Here is a 16362-nt window from a genome sequence, read left to right on the forward strand (position 1 = left end):
TACTTGCAGTTTAAGTTCTTTTTTGAGTCTATAAGATAACTAAAGCTGTTTATTTTTGCTGAGGGAGAGAAAATGTAAACTAGGAGGATATATACCAAAATGGCAACAGCGCTTAACTATAGTGGATGAGATTATGGGTGGGTGACTTCTGTTTTCTTCTCTGCACTTTCATGTACATCCTAAAATTTTCTAAAATAAATGCTTGTATGATCAGAGGGAAGAAAAGTTAGGAATAAATTAAATGAAGAAAGAAATGAGGCCATCTCAGAGAACGATTCAGTGGAAGGGAGTACCAGCACAGCTGTGTGGAAACATCCCTTCTGCTCTGTTTTCTTTCATCCTGATAATTTTGCCAGAAAGTGGAAAAATAAAAAAGAAACCCAAACAGTCACTTTCTACTCAGACTAAAAATAGGTGTCTAGAAAGTCCAAGGAAAGAGAGAAAAAGACTCTGGAAGCGATGGCATAGTTGCCAAGGCTGTGTAGATTTCACGGAGTGTCCTGTGACCAGTGTTTGGAATTGACGATACCCTGTCGTTCACCCTGGAAGATGAGCAGACATGCACCCAACTGGTGGGTGGTGGGGTGGTGGTAGGGAATGAGGGGGCATCTGCAAAACACAGTTTCCAGATCGCAAGACCTTTCCAGTAGTCATGACAGTGTACCCCGTTTGGCAGTCTGCTGCTCTGGTGGTGGGGCACTTCACTGATTTTATTGTCGCTCTCACGGATTCTCCCTTCAGCGGTACCTCGGAGGGTATCCAGAAAAGCTGTGTGGAGAGCTACCACTAGAGAGGAGAGAGCCTGCTTCAGATGCTGAAGCAGTTCCATGCTAGGTTAGCTCATTAGAATATTATACTACATTAGTTCACTAGCCAACCAAGACTCAGTTCTGGTCTCAAAATGGCATTAGAAGTTGTTTTGTGGGCTCATATGACTTTCATCTCAAAGACTAGGTTAGCATCCCCAAACGTGTCATTCTGTTCATGTATTGTGGCCACTCTTAAATTGTTTACATCCTTTCACACATTGCTTCCACTTGTGATACATAATAATTGTTTGCTTAAGGAAGAATTTGCTGCCTTTTCCCCTGCCCCCCCCCCCATAAGAGAAGCTATATGCATTTTCATTAAAAAATAAATCAGTGGTAGAAAGGGATATATGACAAAGGGACTAAGAATAGGTGCTGAGTGGAGGTCCGCAAAGGGAATGTTTTCCTAAAGATTAAAAGGACAAGTATTTGCAAAAAAAAAAAAAAAAAAAAAATCTGGTTTCTACAGCCAGGCCTATTTGCACGTGTGACTTCGGTCCATTCCTTTGTTTTAGTTGTGATGATCCAGAAGTGGAGGATTATGGGAACAAATGGAGCATGAGTGCCATGCTTAGGTATCTGAAACAAGAAGGCAGAGATACAACTGGTGAGTACCAGGCCTTTTTCAAAACTTTGTGATCTCTCTCTTCTGTATAACCTCCCTGTGCCTCTCAGCATGCATCATTCTCTCTAATTCTGGTAGTGTCTCTGAGACTTCTGACAGGGTCGTCGTTCTTTTTGTTGTTTTGTTTTTAAATTTTTTTTTTTAATGTTCATTTATTTTTGACAGAGAGAGAGAGAGAGAGAGAGAGAGACAGAGCATGAGCGGGGAGGGGCAGAGAGAGAGGGAGACACAGAATCGGAAGCAGGCTCCAGGCTCTGAGAGCTGTCAGCACAGAGCCTGACTTGGGGCTCGAACTCACAGACCGCGAGATCATGACCTGAGCCGAAGTTGGACGCTCAACCGACTGAGCCATTCAGGCACCCCAGGGTCGTTGTTCTTGATGTTGATTTTTCCTGCCCTATAGAAGATGGAAAACAGGCTTTCTGTGACGCCACCCCCCCCCCCCCAATCCCTTTTCTTGTTTCTAGTTTGGAAGGCATCACTTTGTCCTTTAACCTTTAGTGAATTTATCCTTCTTGAATGTTGAGCTGCAGACTGAAGTACTGTCTTCATATTGGCCCTGAGTTCAAATTTTTCAAAGTTAATCTGCCTCACTCATGTTGAATTGGGGAATGAGCAGTGTCAAGTCTGAGTACAGGGCTTGGAATCAAAATGGACACTACTGGCTGAGCCTTGAGCAGAATGGGAAACAGTGTGCAAGAAGGCTTAGCTCAGTCCACAAAGGGGAAGGGCGATGGAGAAGCCTGAGAAGGGGGAAGTAAGGCTTCTTTTCCATTCCATGTCTGTCTTTTGTCATAGGATGCCACTTCAGTACAACCCCTGCACCCACATTCTTGACCGTGTCACCTTATTCATAGATAATGCCTTCTCCTGGAGTACCTATTTGCAAGACCGCCACCCGGAGACTTTTTGGAATGAGCACATGTGCTTTTACAATCACACCGTGTTCCAGAACCCAGTTTTTCTACTCTGTACATTATAGTGTCTCTTCCTTCTTCTTCTTCTTCTTCTTCTTCTTCTTCTTCTTCTTCTTCTTCTTCTTCTTTTTTTCTTTTTTGTAGCATTGATGGCCCATGTGGAAGACCTGATTATTAAGACTATAATCTCCGCTGAACTAGCTATTGCTACAGCCTGTAAAACCTTTGTTCCTCACCGCAGCAGTTGTTTTGGTAAGGAGACTCACGAAGCTTAATATGTTGTGTGAAAAGGGGCTTGGGAAGTTGGGATGGGATCCTGGGGTAGAGAGGCTCTGTGATTCTACAGAAGTAAGAATGTGTGTGTGTGGCGGGTTTTTCTTTCTAAGCTCAGGTGGCATATGAGGGCCCTACTAAGAGGCCAGTGGTGAGCTTAGTTGGAGGTCCCCTGAGGACTCACAGGCTTTCTGTGCGGGAAGCAGGGATTGGAACTAAAGTGTGGGTCTCTCTGTCAGAGTGCAATCAGAAAAAGCCTGCAATGGACTGTACAGGAATCCAGCTCTAACAAATATATTCCAGAGCCCCTTGGCAGCCAGACTGGGAACCGTTCCAAGAAGCTCTGGCTGGTACCAGTGTGTGCTTTCTCCCAGTTTCCAATGACTCCTCCTTTTTGTTTTAGTCTTCTTTCTAGTGGGTTTCTGCCCCCCCCCCTTTTTTTCCCCTCCTCTTCCTCCCTCCCTCCCCTCTTCTCCCACCCTTAACTCCCTGATTGCACAGAGAAGAGTAAGAAACAGTTCACAACTCCTGGATCAGGAAGCCTGTTGCCTACTGACCCACTGGCTATGACTGGCACCGAGGACACCTGCGCACTTTGCTTTCTGTGTGGATGTGAACTGTGTAGTGATTGCCAGTGTGTCTGTAAAGTCAACTAGGCTTTCAGCAGGTGTTAGGCTTTGTTAGTAAAACACACTAGGGTTGTTGCTGGGGGGATAATGAAAGTAATACAGTAGTAAGGATATCAGAGTCATGGCTCGCTCGGGAGTCAGGGTAGCAGGAACGTGAAGAACACGGACTTTAGAGCCTGACGGATGGAATTAGTGTAAAAGCCATTTGCACCCCTTACTTGCTTTCTTATTTTCAGCAAGTTACGCCAGTCCTGTTTCCTCCATTATAAAATTGTACTGATGACGGTACCGATCTCCCAAGGATACCAGGAAGATCAAATGAGATGATGTATGCCAAGCACTTGGCCCAATGTCTGATCCTCAATTTGCACTCAATAGAAATTATTTCTTTGCTGTTTTTATAACTAGAATGAGTAATTCTTGATCTCTTTCACGGATTATCATAACAGTCTGTACTTGAGAGGCAGTAAACAAAGGGAGGTGTTGAGACCAGGAACAGAAGACCGTAGACAAACCAAGACCTGAAATTATATAAGAAAAGGAGAGGTTGTGGTACATTTTCTAAGTATAGACGTGTTCATGTCCTCTAAAACCCTACATGGCTCTTTAGGGTTAACTAGTCAATAGAAACTTGATAGGACTTCCAGGCTTCTAAGTACCGGACCACAGCTGAATTTTCTAGAATTCAATTTCTCCTCTTACACCTTATAATCCAGCTCTACCACCGAGCACTCCATGCCTTTGTGCCTCGGTATAAATTCTTCGGTCCTGTCTGCCTGGCACACTCCTGTTCATATTCTCAGACTAAGCTTGACATTGTCTCTTCTAGGAACCCTTGCTTAATAAAATGCCCTGTTGTGCCTCCTCTCTCATGCTGTTCTGTTGTGTTCTTTTCCTCTCATATTGTGACGTTTTGCTTACACATGTGCTTCCCTGATAGTCTCCGAGCTTAACTTCTCGATTGTCAGTAGTCTCTCTCTGTCCCCCCTTCCCCTCTCATCCTCTTGTGGCCAAACCACACCTTACACTGACTCCCTGGACCTGCCAGGTCCTTCCCTTCACCTCTGCCCTTTGCACCTGCTTTATCCTGCATCTGAAATCTTTTCCTCATGTTCCTTTACTTAATAGATCACCGCCATCTTTTCAAGATGAAGTCAAGTATCATTTCTGTGGTGAAGTTTTTCCTAAGTGTTCCAGTCTGAGTTAGCCCCCTCTACCCACAGCTTCCCATGCATAATCTGCAGTGGTACCTGATTGTCATCTGGTACCCATTTATGTGTCTGTCTCCCCTCCTGGACTGGAAGCTCCTTGTAGACAGCAGCACCGTCTCCCTAGTTTCTGCTTCTCTTGTGCATAGTGGTTTTTTTGCTCTTAGGAGATGTTCAAGAAATGTTTATTGAACATTGGTACTTGCTTTAATTGCCTTTTGGTGGCCTCATAGTAAGCTTCTTAGTAGATCTGGTTTGGTAAGGGCCTAGAGCTCTTAGCATTAATTATAAACTGCTTGAAGAAGGGGTGCATAGAACTTATCTTCCAACTTCAAAAACCTCATTGGATTAAAAAACTAAGGTTTCTTTTCCACATGTACTTGGCTCTTATACGAAGCTTAATTTCTTCATATAAAAATCTTTGTTCTTTTTGAACAAATTCTCTTTGAGAATTTCCGGAACTTAATGGCAGTAGAGATTCCAATATGAAATAAGCAGTGACTTTCCCTGACTCAGTGAAATACCCCTAAGTCCATTTCATCATCTGTGGGTCTCCTTTCCTCCTCTTTGCTTTTATTCCGTTTTAATAAAGTGAGTGCATCTGGAGTTTTTTAAGTTGTTGACTGTCTTCTTGGTTTTTGTGGTTCTAATTCCACTTCCTGTCGGCCCTGGGATTTTGTGTGCTTCGTTAACCTACCCCCCATCAGGTATGATTTTGTATGTGTGCGTATATTTGTGTGAGTCTCTCTGGCTCCCACTTACTCCTACTAACTTCCCTTGGGATTTGAGTTACAAGGAATAAAACTGTTTTGTTCGTTTTTTTTTCTTTCTTTCTTATTTGTTTTAGAGTAAACAGGAATTGAGAGCTTCCCAGAAGAATTTGGCTTACACAGAGCATTGGTGCTTTTAGAGGAAGCCAGTAGTCCAGTGATGGGGTTCACTATATTCTTTTAGTTGTTTCGCCCTTACACATTATGAATGTTGGCCAGGAGCATTCCAGTACTATCTAAGTGTTTCTGTCTCATGATTTCTTTCCTGCTCCACCATCTGTGATGCCCAACTGTGCTTTTAGGTACTTCTAATATTCCCATTCATTTGTTTATTTATGCATTTAACTTATTTTCAGTCCCTGCTCTGTGCAAGGCATAGATTATAAGCAATTATTCCTCTCAAACCAGATTTTACATGGGATGATATATATACACACATGTATGTATACACACACACACACACCTGCATTATATTATTGTCATTTCAATGTAGACTTAGTAACCTTCATAAACTACTTGAAAATTAGCCATGTAATGCCTTCTCATAGATTTGTACATCTGGAAAGGACCCCAGAGAACAATTAGTCCATATAAAGAAGTTGGGGCCTGAGAAACTAAGAGCCTTGCCCTTGGTTCCAGGGCTCACGAGTAGAAGAGCCCACGTGAAAGAGACCTGGCCTGGAGGGCAGGGGCCCACAAGATGGTTGGCAGACAGGTCACCTTGATCATTCCTTGTACTCTTGATTTACAGAGTTTTTGATGCCCCTCCCAATAAAATAGATTGCTGACAATCTAATTTTTACTGCCCTCAAGATTGTAAAAATACGGTACCATGTGAAATATATGCGTAAACAGCCACCCTTTAAACGTGCTTAGGAAATTGGCACTGTGACATAACTGGCAAGGAGAATGGCTTTTTTGACCAGTTGGAGAAAAACAGCCCAAAGCAACAGGATGTTAGCTGTCCTTTACAGATGCTGCTGCTGACGGCAGTTTTATCTATGTGTGTGAGGATGGCTGAAGTGACAGGCTAAGACCCCGGCCCTCTCCAGCCTGGGATCCTCTGGGCCAGCTGTCCGTGCCACTTGTAGAGCTGGCAAGGCTGGCTTTGTTTAGGGCAGAGACCGGTAGCATCTTTGCTCGGGACAGTCCATGCTCAGTACACCTCTTTGTTGAATGAGCGCTGGTTTGGCTTTTCATTGCTGTTGTTCTAGACCATTTTGCGGGGTAAGCCGACATTCTCAAAGGGTGGGTGTCCATAAATATTTGTTGAAGGGAGGAAAGTGGGCAGCATACATTCCTCAGTTACGTAAACTACTTGACCACCACCAACAACATCGTAGTGAAAGTCGGCAAACAGTTCACTTTGTGGTTTAGTCCATGCTCCTGTTCAGGTGGGAAGAGAAGTTACCGTAGAAAGTAACTCGGGAGAAAGTACCTACTGGTTGTTAAGCACTTTTCCTTGGTTATTCCCTTTAGCCCTGTTAACAGAGTTTTGTTGGTATTTATTACCCATGTTTTATAGCAAGGAAAAAAGATCTGGAAAGGTCAAATAATTTATGCTAGGTTGTGCAGTTAACAAATGGCCAAGCCAGGTTTGGGATCCAGGTCTCTTTGGCCCTTTCTCCACTCACATAAAGACAAGTTCTGATAAGCCCAGCCACTTTTGGCATGCCCCATATCCTGGATTCTCCTTCTGCTCTCCTGTAACTAGATCTCAGGAAAAATGATATCATTCTTTCTAGCAGATCAGGCCTGAAAAAGGCACTCTTCGGCTCTAATCAGCAGTCCTGAATCCTAGATACTCCTTTCAAATCTACCTTTACATATGGTAGCCAGATACCATATTGATTTATTGGACTAGTTAACAAATTGGCTCTGGGCTTTTTCTTTTATTTAGTTCATTTTCCTGTGGGATCTTGATCTGTTTTTTTCCAAATTCTCCTTCTGGACCCCAGATAAAGACTTCCTCCTTAGGTTTGCAACTCAAATCCAAAGCCAAGGTAAAAAGAATTTCCTTTATACAATAGCATTTGACTGGCAGTGTGGACTGGCTAATGTCAGCACTTTCCACTGCCTCAGGATTACAGCTCCAGCTGGGACTTTATTTCTGGGGAGGGTTAGTGGATTGATTTCACAATTAGTGGTGTGCCATGTTTAGTCATCTGTTAGCCCTTGGATGCGTTATTATTTTCTCTATCAAATCTTTTTTCTTCCTCCCTTCCTAGACCACCTTTTATCAAGTTTTTTCTTAATATGTCTTAATATGTAAAAACCTTAATAGGAATGTCTCTTATTGTCCTTGTGGTTGGTAAGCTTTATTATGAATATTTCAAGTCTTGTGGCCAGGGTTATTTTGGGGGAGTAACTGCAAATTACTTGTCTTTTTGAAAAATTTCTACTCCTGAAGCCAAGACTACACTGTATGTTAACTAACTGAATTTAAATAAAAAAATAGGGGCGCCTGGGTGGCTCAGTGGGTGAAGCATCTGACTTCAGCTCAGGTCATGATCTCACGGTTTGTGGGTTTGAGCCCTGCGTCGGGCTCTGTGCTGACAGCTCAGAGCCTGGAGCCTGCTTCAGATTCTGTGTCTCCCTCTCTCTCTGCCCCTCTCCTGCTCATGCTCTGTCTTTTTCTGTCTCAAAAATAAATGAAAACATTTTTAAAAATTAAAAAAAATAAAAAATAAAAAATTTAATTGTCAAATGCTTTTCACTTACTTCTTTTTTCCTCTTTCTTCTTATCTTTTCTTTATCTTTCTTTTAGTATTTCTTGATTGCTTCCTAGGTGCCTTTTATGGTGCAGGCTGCTTGTAGTATAACGATGGGTAAGACATGGCCCTGCCCTCAGGTGGTGGGGAGGAACAGGCAGGAGATCACAAAAGCGGTACGGGTAGTAGAGTGACTCAGGTGCTCTAGGAACACACAAGAGCTATCCGCAATGCCTAGGGGAAGCCAGGGAAAGCCACGTCTACCAGAAGGAATACAACATGCACAGCGTCGTGTCAAGGCAGAATATGGCAGTTTGTGAAATCGAAGCTTAGTGTGACTGGATGCAGCCTGCATAGGTTGGGGTGGCAGGAGCTGAGGTCACGGAAGCAGGTTGGAGCCCCGTTCTAGAGGACTGATGTGTAAATTCCTCCTGGAGACAGCAGGCAGCGACTGGAGTGTTTTGAGCGGGAGGGCAATAAGATTGTTATTACTCTCTTTAACTTTTATCATGATTTGACCCAAAGCTTTGGATGACAGAGTAACAACAAAGGGAATACTGTATACCATGACTAGAAGTGATGAATTTAAAACCCTTCAAGTACCACCTGACGTCAAGTATCTGTTGTTGGGCCAGTTCACAGCCTCTCAATCTGACTATTAGATTTATGTCTTAGAAATTCCGACGGGCATGTGGAGAATGGACTGCAGTGGGGAGAGACTAGTCCTAGGGAAACGAATGGGAAGTAAGAAGTCTGTGGTGATAATGTACACTTAACCACGTGATTCAGCAGTCCCACTTGTAGGTGTTTCCCCAAGACAAATAATGTTACGTGTTCACACAGATACCTGGATATGAAGGTTTATAGCACCTTTGTTCATAGCCACCAAAAATTGGAAGCGGCCCAAATGTCTGTGAACTGTTGAATGGATAAACAAGTTGTGGTATATCCATAACATAGAATCCTACACAGCAGTAAAAGGAATGAACTACACTGTTGATACATAAAAACATAGATAAATCTCAAAAGCACACTTCTAAGTGAAAGAAGCTGCTCTCAAAGGTTCATCTGAATGATTTCCTTTATTTGACTTTCTGGAAAAGGCAGAGATCAGATCAGTAGTCGCTGGGGGGATGGGGAGTGAGAATTGACTGGAAAGAGGGGCACTGGCGTGTCTGTGGTAGAATTGTTCCATATCTTAATTGTGGTGGTGGTTACATGACTACATACGTTTGTCAAAACTCATCGAACTATAATTTAAAAGGGTGAATTTTGTTGTATGTAAGTGATACAATAATTTTATTTTCACAAACTTGTTTTAAAACAAGAAACAGTCATAGGTGGATGAACTTCAAAAATGCTGATTGAAAGAAGCCAGACTCAAAAAAGTATATACTGTATGCTCCCATTTATATGCCATTCTAGAACGGACAATGAATCTATGGTGAAAGAAATAAGAATAGTGGTTATCCAGGGGTACGATGAGGGGAAGCAGGGTATTTACCAGGAAGGGGCATGAGGGATCTTTCTGGGATGATGGAAATGTTCTCTGTGGGTTGATATGAGTGTGGATTACGTGGATGTATCCAGTTATCAAGCCTCATCAAGTTGTACACTTAAGATCTGTCTCTTTCATTATATGTAAATTACATCTCAAAAGAGAATGTAGAAGCCTGGATTAAAGAGAAATAGAGAAGAGGTCTGGTAATGTGTAGGTTTTGGGAGGTGGTGAAGAGAGTGTTTCTAGCTTTGGAGACTGGTGGATCAGGCCACCATTTTCCAAGGTGAAGAATAATGGGAAGCCAAACAGGTTTGGGGAAATACAACGAGTTATATTTTGTTGAGTGTTGAATACTCCTGGGATATCCTAGTGAAGTTGTGTAGAAGGCAGTTGTGGAGTTATGGATTTGGTGTTCAGGAGACACTTGACTAAAGATATAGATTTGAATGTCATCATCATAATGTTAATTGCAGCCATGAGAATACATGAGATCGAAGAGAAGTAGAATTGAGAAGGAAAGAGCCCTGAGGATGCCACCCTGAGCAAACCTGCCAGTGAATAGCTGGGCAGAAGAGAAGGAGTGAAAAGAGGAGGAGAATCAGAAGAGAGCAGTGTCCCGGAACCAAGGGAGAAGAAAGTTCCAATAAGTAAGGGGTGGTCAACAGTTTCAGATGTTTGGGCTTAGCAGTAAGGTGGTCTTTGTTGATCACAGTGAGAACAGTTACTGTTTTAGACAGCGGGAGCAAAAGCAAATTCTTATGGCTTGGAGAACGAACAGGCATTAAGAAGGTTAAGGCAGCTAAGTGTAGATTGCTTCTTCAGGAAGCTGCATTCAAGAAGTGGGGAGATAAGGACCCGAATGTGAAGTGGTGATGGAGTCAAGCTGCTTCTTACTAGTCAAGCATATAATTCTCAAGTTTGTTTGGATTTGGCTGGGGGCTGAAGGAAATACGTCTCATGAAAGGAAATTTTCCTAAGGAAACATTGTTGATCAAGATGGTAGCACCAGTCCTTTGAAAATACTTGCTTTTCTGTTATGATGGGGACCACACAGAAGAACAAAGAACGTAGTTCTCAGAGTGGGCAAAGCCTAGCTTGCCCACACCCTTTAGTGACAGGAACACTTGGTGTATCTCATCCTGGACACTGAGTTTTTGAAATTCTAGACCCTGTCGCTAAAACACACAGTATTAAAAGGGGAAGTTTAATATTCTCAGGACAGCATACTTCTTACCTTTTAAAATCTTTCATGTCCATAGAAAAGACCGATCATAAGTTAAAAGGGTCATTATGAGGACTTTTGTAGCCTGCCAAAAACCAAAATTATTTTTCTTAAGCTGAGTTGATTATTGGAAGAGGTCAACCTGATACAAATGCCCTCTTTTCACTCCATTTACCACCCTTACCCGACCCTCCCACTTCCAGCTCCTCAGGTGAGCTGGGCTTTGCACTGTGTCCTAATGCCACCACATACTCACCCACTTTGAAATGGGAGTAGATCCAAGCCTCGTGCGTGTACAGGTGCCGTTAGATCCAAAACTGATTTTGCGATTGTTTAGCCCTGATGGGTTTCATTCACCTGGGTAAAAATTTAGCATGCCCAGTAAATGGGTGTTGTCTCTCTTTGGGTTATTTCATTTTATTTTTTCTTACTTTCCAGAATGTTGGTTCTCAGCCTTTCTGCTGGGATTCTTGGAATTTGCCTCTTAATTCAGGAAATAGTTAAGTAAATGTGCTGGCTGTTTAATGCAAGGTGTCTAAATAACGGGTCTCATTGATTCTCATTCGGATTTCAGTTTTCCTTCATTTGTGGTTCATTCTGCAAATCTGTGGTTCATTCTGCAGAGCTGGTCAACATGTGCTTCAGGCATTCTTACCCTGTTCCTCGTGCCATTATTATTAATAATATTAGCATTTTATGAAATAGTTGAATCCTGTGCTACTGCTTGTGTAATGTTAACATGGACTTGTGGATTTTGCAATTAAGTCTTCCTTTTTCAGTGCCTTATTTAGTGCTGTATCACAAAAGACTCTTTTTTTCAGATTGAAAGGGGAATATTCTGTGGGATGATTGAAGATTAGGTAAAATATTCAGAAGAATGGCAACTTTTCCCGAGAGAAAAATTCAAATGTGATGTCTACCTGAATCTGTACTGCATAAATAGGGATTCTGGATATAGGTGTATAGAGCACACAGGTATTGAGAGATGGTTATTAATAGAGAAGATCCGAGGGGTGAAACAATGTGAAAGAAATATCAGAGAGAGAAATGACTTCTCCAAGTTCCTCAGTGAATAAATGGTAGAGTCCTGAGAAGGATCCAGGTCTCCAGATTCCCCTTCTAGGATTCGTGGTCCCATAGCAGATTTTCTGTGTTCAAAAGACCATCTGTGGCACCGTCTTTTTTTAGAAATTTACATTTATTTTTCTATGTTATTGAGAGTATTGAGGAATGGGAGAATCCTTTTTGAAGTAAAGACGTTTGTTTCAAAATGAGTTTCTGGAAGATACCTGGATGTGTTCTGTAGATGTGAGCTACAGATGTGAGCCTGTGACCTCTGACTGAACTGTAAGGAAGCTCATCTTTTCTCTTGGAAGGAAGATGTAGATTATTTGAGGGACACGGAGTAGGAAGTTCGAGAATGAGTGGATCTTCTGAAAGTCAGATATATTTCATATATGTATACCAAAGAGGACTGTGGAGAGGGTCTCATTAATAATAATAATAATAATATTAATAATAATAATAGTAATAATAATAGTAAAGGCTGCTAGCTGAGTTTCCATAGTTAGTGTCATATTATCCCTGCATCCTGGGAGAAAAGGTTCTTGCTTTGCTCTTTGCAACAGATGAGGAGTTAGGGAAAGAATCAGTAAAGAACCAGAAACCATGGAAATTTGGTCTCTGGCTCCCTCCCTTTTTTAATAATATTAGTGGTGCAGGGTGGCTCGTCACAGTCTTCTGTCTTTCTGTGTTGAGCCAGTGTATTTTCTGTCTTCAAAGGGAAATTGAAACCATAGGAGAGGGGAAGAATAAATGTATTTTACACTCAGATTTCTTCTTAATCTAGGCTGCCAAAGCAAGATCTTGGTGTAGGAAAATGCATTGGAAGGGCCCTAGAGAGAGTCCTTCAGTAGATTTTTCTGTTTTCAGAATATGACGGGAGGATAATCCAGAACAAACCTAAAGTATCATTGATGTTCGATGCACTTGTTACATTCCTGCTCCCAACACTTTTTTTTTTTTTTAACCCGTAAGCACAGCAGAATCATGCTTGCTAACTTTTAGAGGTCAGGTCACTTTCTGTGTAGAGCTCAGGAATGTCAATAGAGTGGATGATAAAAAGTGGAATTTTATGACATTGTCTCATCTCTAGAGCTTGATTAATTTCTCTGGAACTTGAAAGATTCTCTGCTCCTACTTCCACTCATTACTTATACTCACCAAATTTCTAGGCCTCTGGTGGGGGTTGATTGGATTCGGTCTTCTAGGATCTTTATTCAGTTGTGACATAGAAAATGATCTGGTGTATTGTGTTATGTTGTATTTCTAGAACTCTATGGCTTTGATGTGCTCATAGATTCTACTCTGAAGCCATGGTTGTTGGAAGTAAATCTCTCTCCTTCTTTGGCCTGGTAAGTAGTCTGTTCCATCAACTAGAAAAGGACAGACCTTCAATGAGTAACACTAAAATACTTTTTTTTTTTTGGTCATTTCTCTTGGCACAAGACTTTTTTTTTTTAACCCTATTTATTAGATAGAAATGACTAGAATTTCTAAATTTGAGGGATTTGTGACACATGGTTAAAGTCCAGATGGCAACATGAATCCCTATCTTACTATAGTCGATTTGTGATCTATGTTTACTGTCTTCTTGAGCTTCCAACGGATGCTTCTTGTGAACCTTTTTATTTCCAGTTCTCCCTCTCTCGCCCTCTCTCTCTTGTTTTAAAACGTTGTAGGTGTTCTGCTAAGGCTAAAGAAATGCATGAGGTATTATATTTCCTTTATTGCTACAGGTTTGATAAAGGTATAGAGCTGGGTCTAGGGTAGGGGGTATGATATTTGGTTCTTTTATCATCTGTGTTCTGGTATTCATCTAAGATTAGACTCAAAAAAACTTCAAACAATCTTATAATTTTTGTAACCTACCTGTTGTTTAAAAGAAGGAAAGAAACCTATTTTTTAAAACCAGAGAAGATTGTGCTTGTATCTGCAGCAGTAGCCAGAGTTTCTGTCAGCTGTACGCTTCTCTAAACAGCTAGAGAACCCTAGAGATTTATGCTGGAGACCACCCAGTGGCTGCATTTTTAAGGATGAAAGATGTTGGCAAAATGCCAAGTAATCAAATAAAGACAGATTGACTACTTCATGGGGTGGGAATTTGGCTTAACCCCAATAGTAAGGTATAGAACTAGATGTTACAGATGATTCAGATGTTGGGCTCCTCTTATGTTAAATCACCTCTTTGCAGATTGCCCAGCAAGGTGCATCATACAATGTTAGAGATCCCCAGAATGATGCACTGGTCCAGCAGCCAAAGTAATCCGGTTCATGGAGGAACACCTCAACACCAAAGCCAGCGTGGCAGTCGCTGCCACAGGGAGGCTTCCAGCTTTTAGTTCATATTGTTTCTGTTTCCATGTGGGTTCCTGCTGCATCATCTGGTGATATTTTGGTATAACTGGTATTTTTCTGCCCTCGTTTGCAAGCCTACAAGCTTAAAAAGATTGATTTAGAACAGAAAATGAAGGCTTAAAAAAAGTACAAAGATTACCCCAGTTTCTTCTCTTGCTTGTGAATGTGATTTGACTATTGCAGCAGTAAAAAATAATTTGAATGATGGGCATACTTATAAAAGAACATATTAAAAGGCTAAATCTCTAAAATCCACAGTGATAATGAAGCAGTATTCTTGACTTGTTCACAATTTGATTTGCACAAGACCTGCTGGGATAAAAAGATTGCGTGTCAGGGAACCAGCTTTGCTGCTGGACCTGCCTTACAGGGGATGAGGGTAGCAGTGGGCTTTTCTTTCTAGTATTTTTGCCCAGACTTCTTTTTCTTTTTCCCTGGATTTGATGTGCTTTATTGTGTTGCTTCTCATCGACATTTGGAAACTCTGCTCTATTGGGGCCCATGAGGAGGAGCTATTCTGTTCGTCTATAACATCGATTGCCCTTTCTTTCTCTGTTCTATCAGTGACGCACCTCTGGACCTAAAGATTAAAGCCAGTATGATTTCAGACATGTTCACTGTTGTAGGTGAGTAGTAGCGTTTTCTGAAGGCTCCCATAAAAGTTAACCAGAGCATCCATTTTTGTCAAGCCTCCTAGGTGTTAATGACTGGCAGTTCCTAAGCCATGCTGAATGTTTTGTACTAAAAAATTATATTTTCAGGCAGGCGCTTCTATGTTCCTGCTCCCCCTGGCTCCATCCTGTCCTGAGGCTGAACCGCAACTAGGGCTGAGACCTAATTCCTGGGGAACAGGAATTCTGGGCCAAGGAAGAGAGTTAAGCGAAGGTCTGGAGAAAGTCTATTTTTCTCCGAGCCGAGGGGAGTGCAACTCACTGAAGAAGCTTGTTACAAAGGAGACTGGCTATATTTCCATTAGACGGCCTCTGCTGGTGTCCACATGCTCCCTTCTGTAGTACTTAGAACTGAAGGCAGCCCGGGGAAGAAATCCCTTTTTGAGTAGATAAGTCAAAACTTTGAAATGGAGGTGGGCTGTCAGGTGGGTATATTGTGGGTTTGTTGTTTTTGAAGTGCTCTAAAAGGGCCTGACAAAATATATCTGAAATGAACTAGTACTTGGTGTACCAGCAAATGCAGTAAACCTTAGCTACTCTAGACTCCTGGGATGGGAATCGGCTTCTTTTTAGGAAGTGAAAGGAGCTCACACCTAATTTCTTAAGCCTATCATAGATAATCTAAGAAGCCTACTTTGGAAAGGTGCCAATAGACCACCTTTGGCAGTTCCAGAAGTAGATCTTGTAATAGGACAGGAATCCTCACTTGCTTCTGGATTCTCCCAGTAAAAACAACATTATTTTCCAGTCACCCTCTAGGAAGCTACTCTAAAATAATTTGTTTTTATAAGCAACTGTGTGTTTTTAAATGGTGGTTTGCACTTTTACTCTGAAGCACATCAGCAATCCACATCTATTTTTTCAATCAGATTCAGCTCCCCAACAAGGAAGGTTGATTTATCTGCATATTTTCCATTCTTGTCCTGTCCAGTTTCGGTGGTTTGGAGTTCAAGTGGAGTGTGTGTATGAGAGAGCCATGCCTGTTCCTCCTGAGGATTTATGACAGTGCAACTGAGTTTGTATAGCTAAAGAAAAGGTGCAGTTAAACCTGCTAATTTCGTGGAAAATGGCGGGTTTTAATGTTTCCCATTCCCCATTCAGGATTTGTGTGCCAGGACCCTGCCCAGCGGGCATCAACCCGGCCAATTTATCCCACCTTTGAGTCTTCCAGGCGGAACCCTTTCCAGAAACCTCAGGTAAGCAAATTCAGCAGCAGGGAGCCCAGTCAAGGCCTATTGGAAAGTGGTAGCTGAAGTAAACGAGTGAGCCGAAGCACTATGGGGATGAGGTCACTTAAGAGCACGAAAATTTGGGAATCATTCCAGACAGGAGGCTGTTAGATTCAGCTGTGGCTAATAGCATATGCTTTTAAACCAACTTCTTCTCTGCTTTTTGTTCTTTTCTTTCGCCTTCTTTTTTCAGTATCTCTCCTTTTTTCTTTTTCTTTTTAAGAATCCCCTGCTTTTTTCACCCAACTGATAGGCTCATAAACAAGGCGCAGAGAGGGAGCCTACAGATTCCTAGTCATTATTCTGCTACATTCTTTTTGATCTTCAGGCTAGCTTTGTAAAGAAGATGCTCGATTGAAATAACGTCTTCTCTACAAGTG

General features: G+C 41.9%; 1 protein-coding gene across 19 annotated transcripts in view; it reads left to right on the top strand.

Moving 5' to 3' along the window:
- The window catches only part of TTLL5 (tubulin tyrosine ligase like 5), a 286889-nt gene that overhangs the window by 55540 nt on the left and 214987 nt on the right, over nucleotides 1-16362 (top strand). For all 19 annotated transcript variants that reach the window (XR_013556016.2, XR_013556017.2, XM_078447986.2 and 16 more), the window contains 5 exons: nucleotides 1325-1416; nucleotides 2496-2603; nucleotides 12998-13079; nucleotides 14647-14708; nucleotides 15855-15949. Coding sequence is in view for 17 of the 19 variants with exons in the window: in XM_078447986.2 (XP_078304112.2) it covers nucleotides 1325-1416; nucleotides 2496-2603; nucleotides 12998-13079; nucleotides 14647-14708; nucleotides 15855-15949 (439 nt within the window). In the remaining 2 variants the exon portion in view is untranslated. The remainder of the gene's footprint in view (nucleotides 1-1324; nucleotides 1417-2495; nucleotides 2604-12997; nucleotides 13080-14646; nucleotides 14709-15854; nucleotides 15950-16362) is intronic.

Source organism: Panthera onca, chromosome B3 (genome assembly GCF_046562875.1).
Source record: "Panthera onca isolate mPanOnc1 chromosome B3, mPanOnc1 haplotype 2, whole genome shotgun sequence".
Lineage (NCBI taxonomy): Eukaryota > Metazoa > Chordata > Mammalia > Carnivora > Felidae > Panthera > Panthera onca.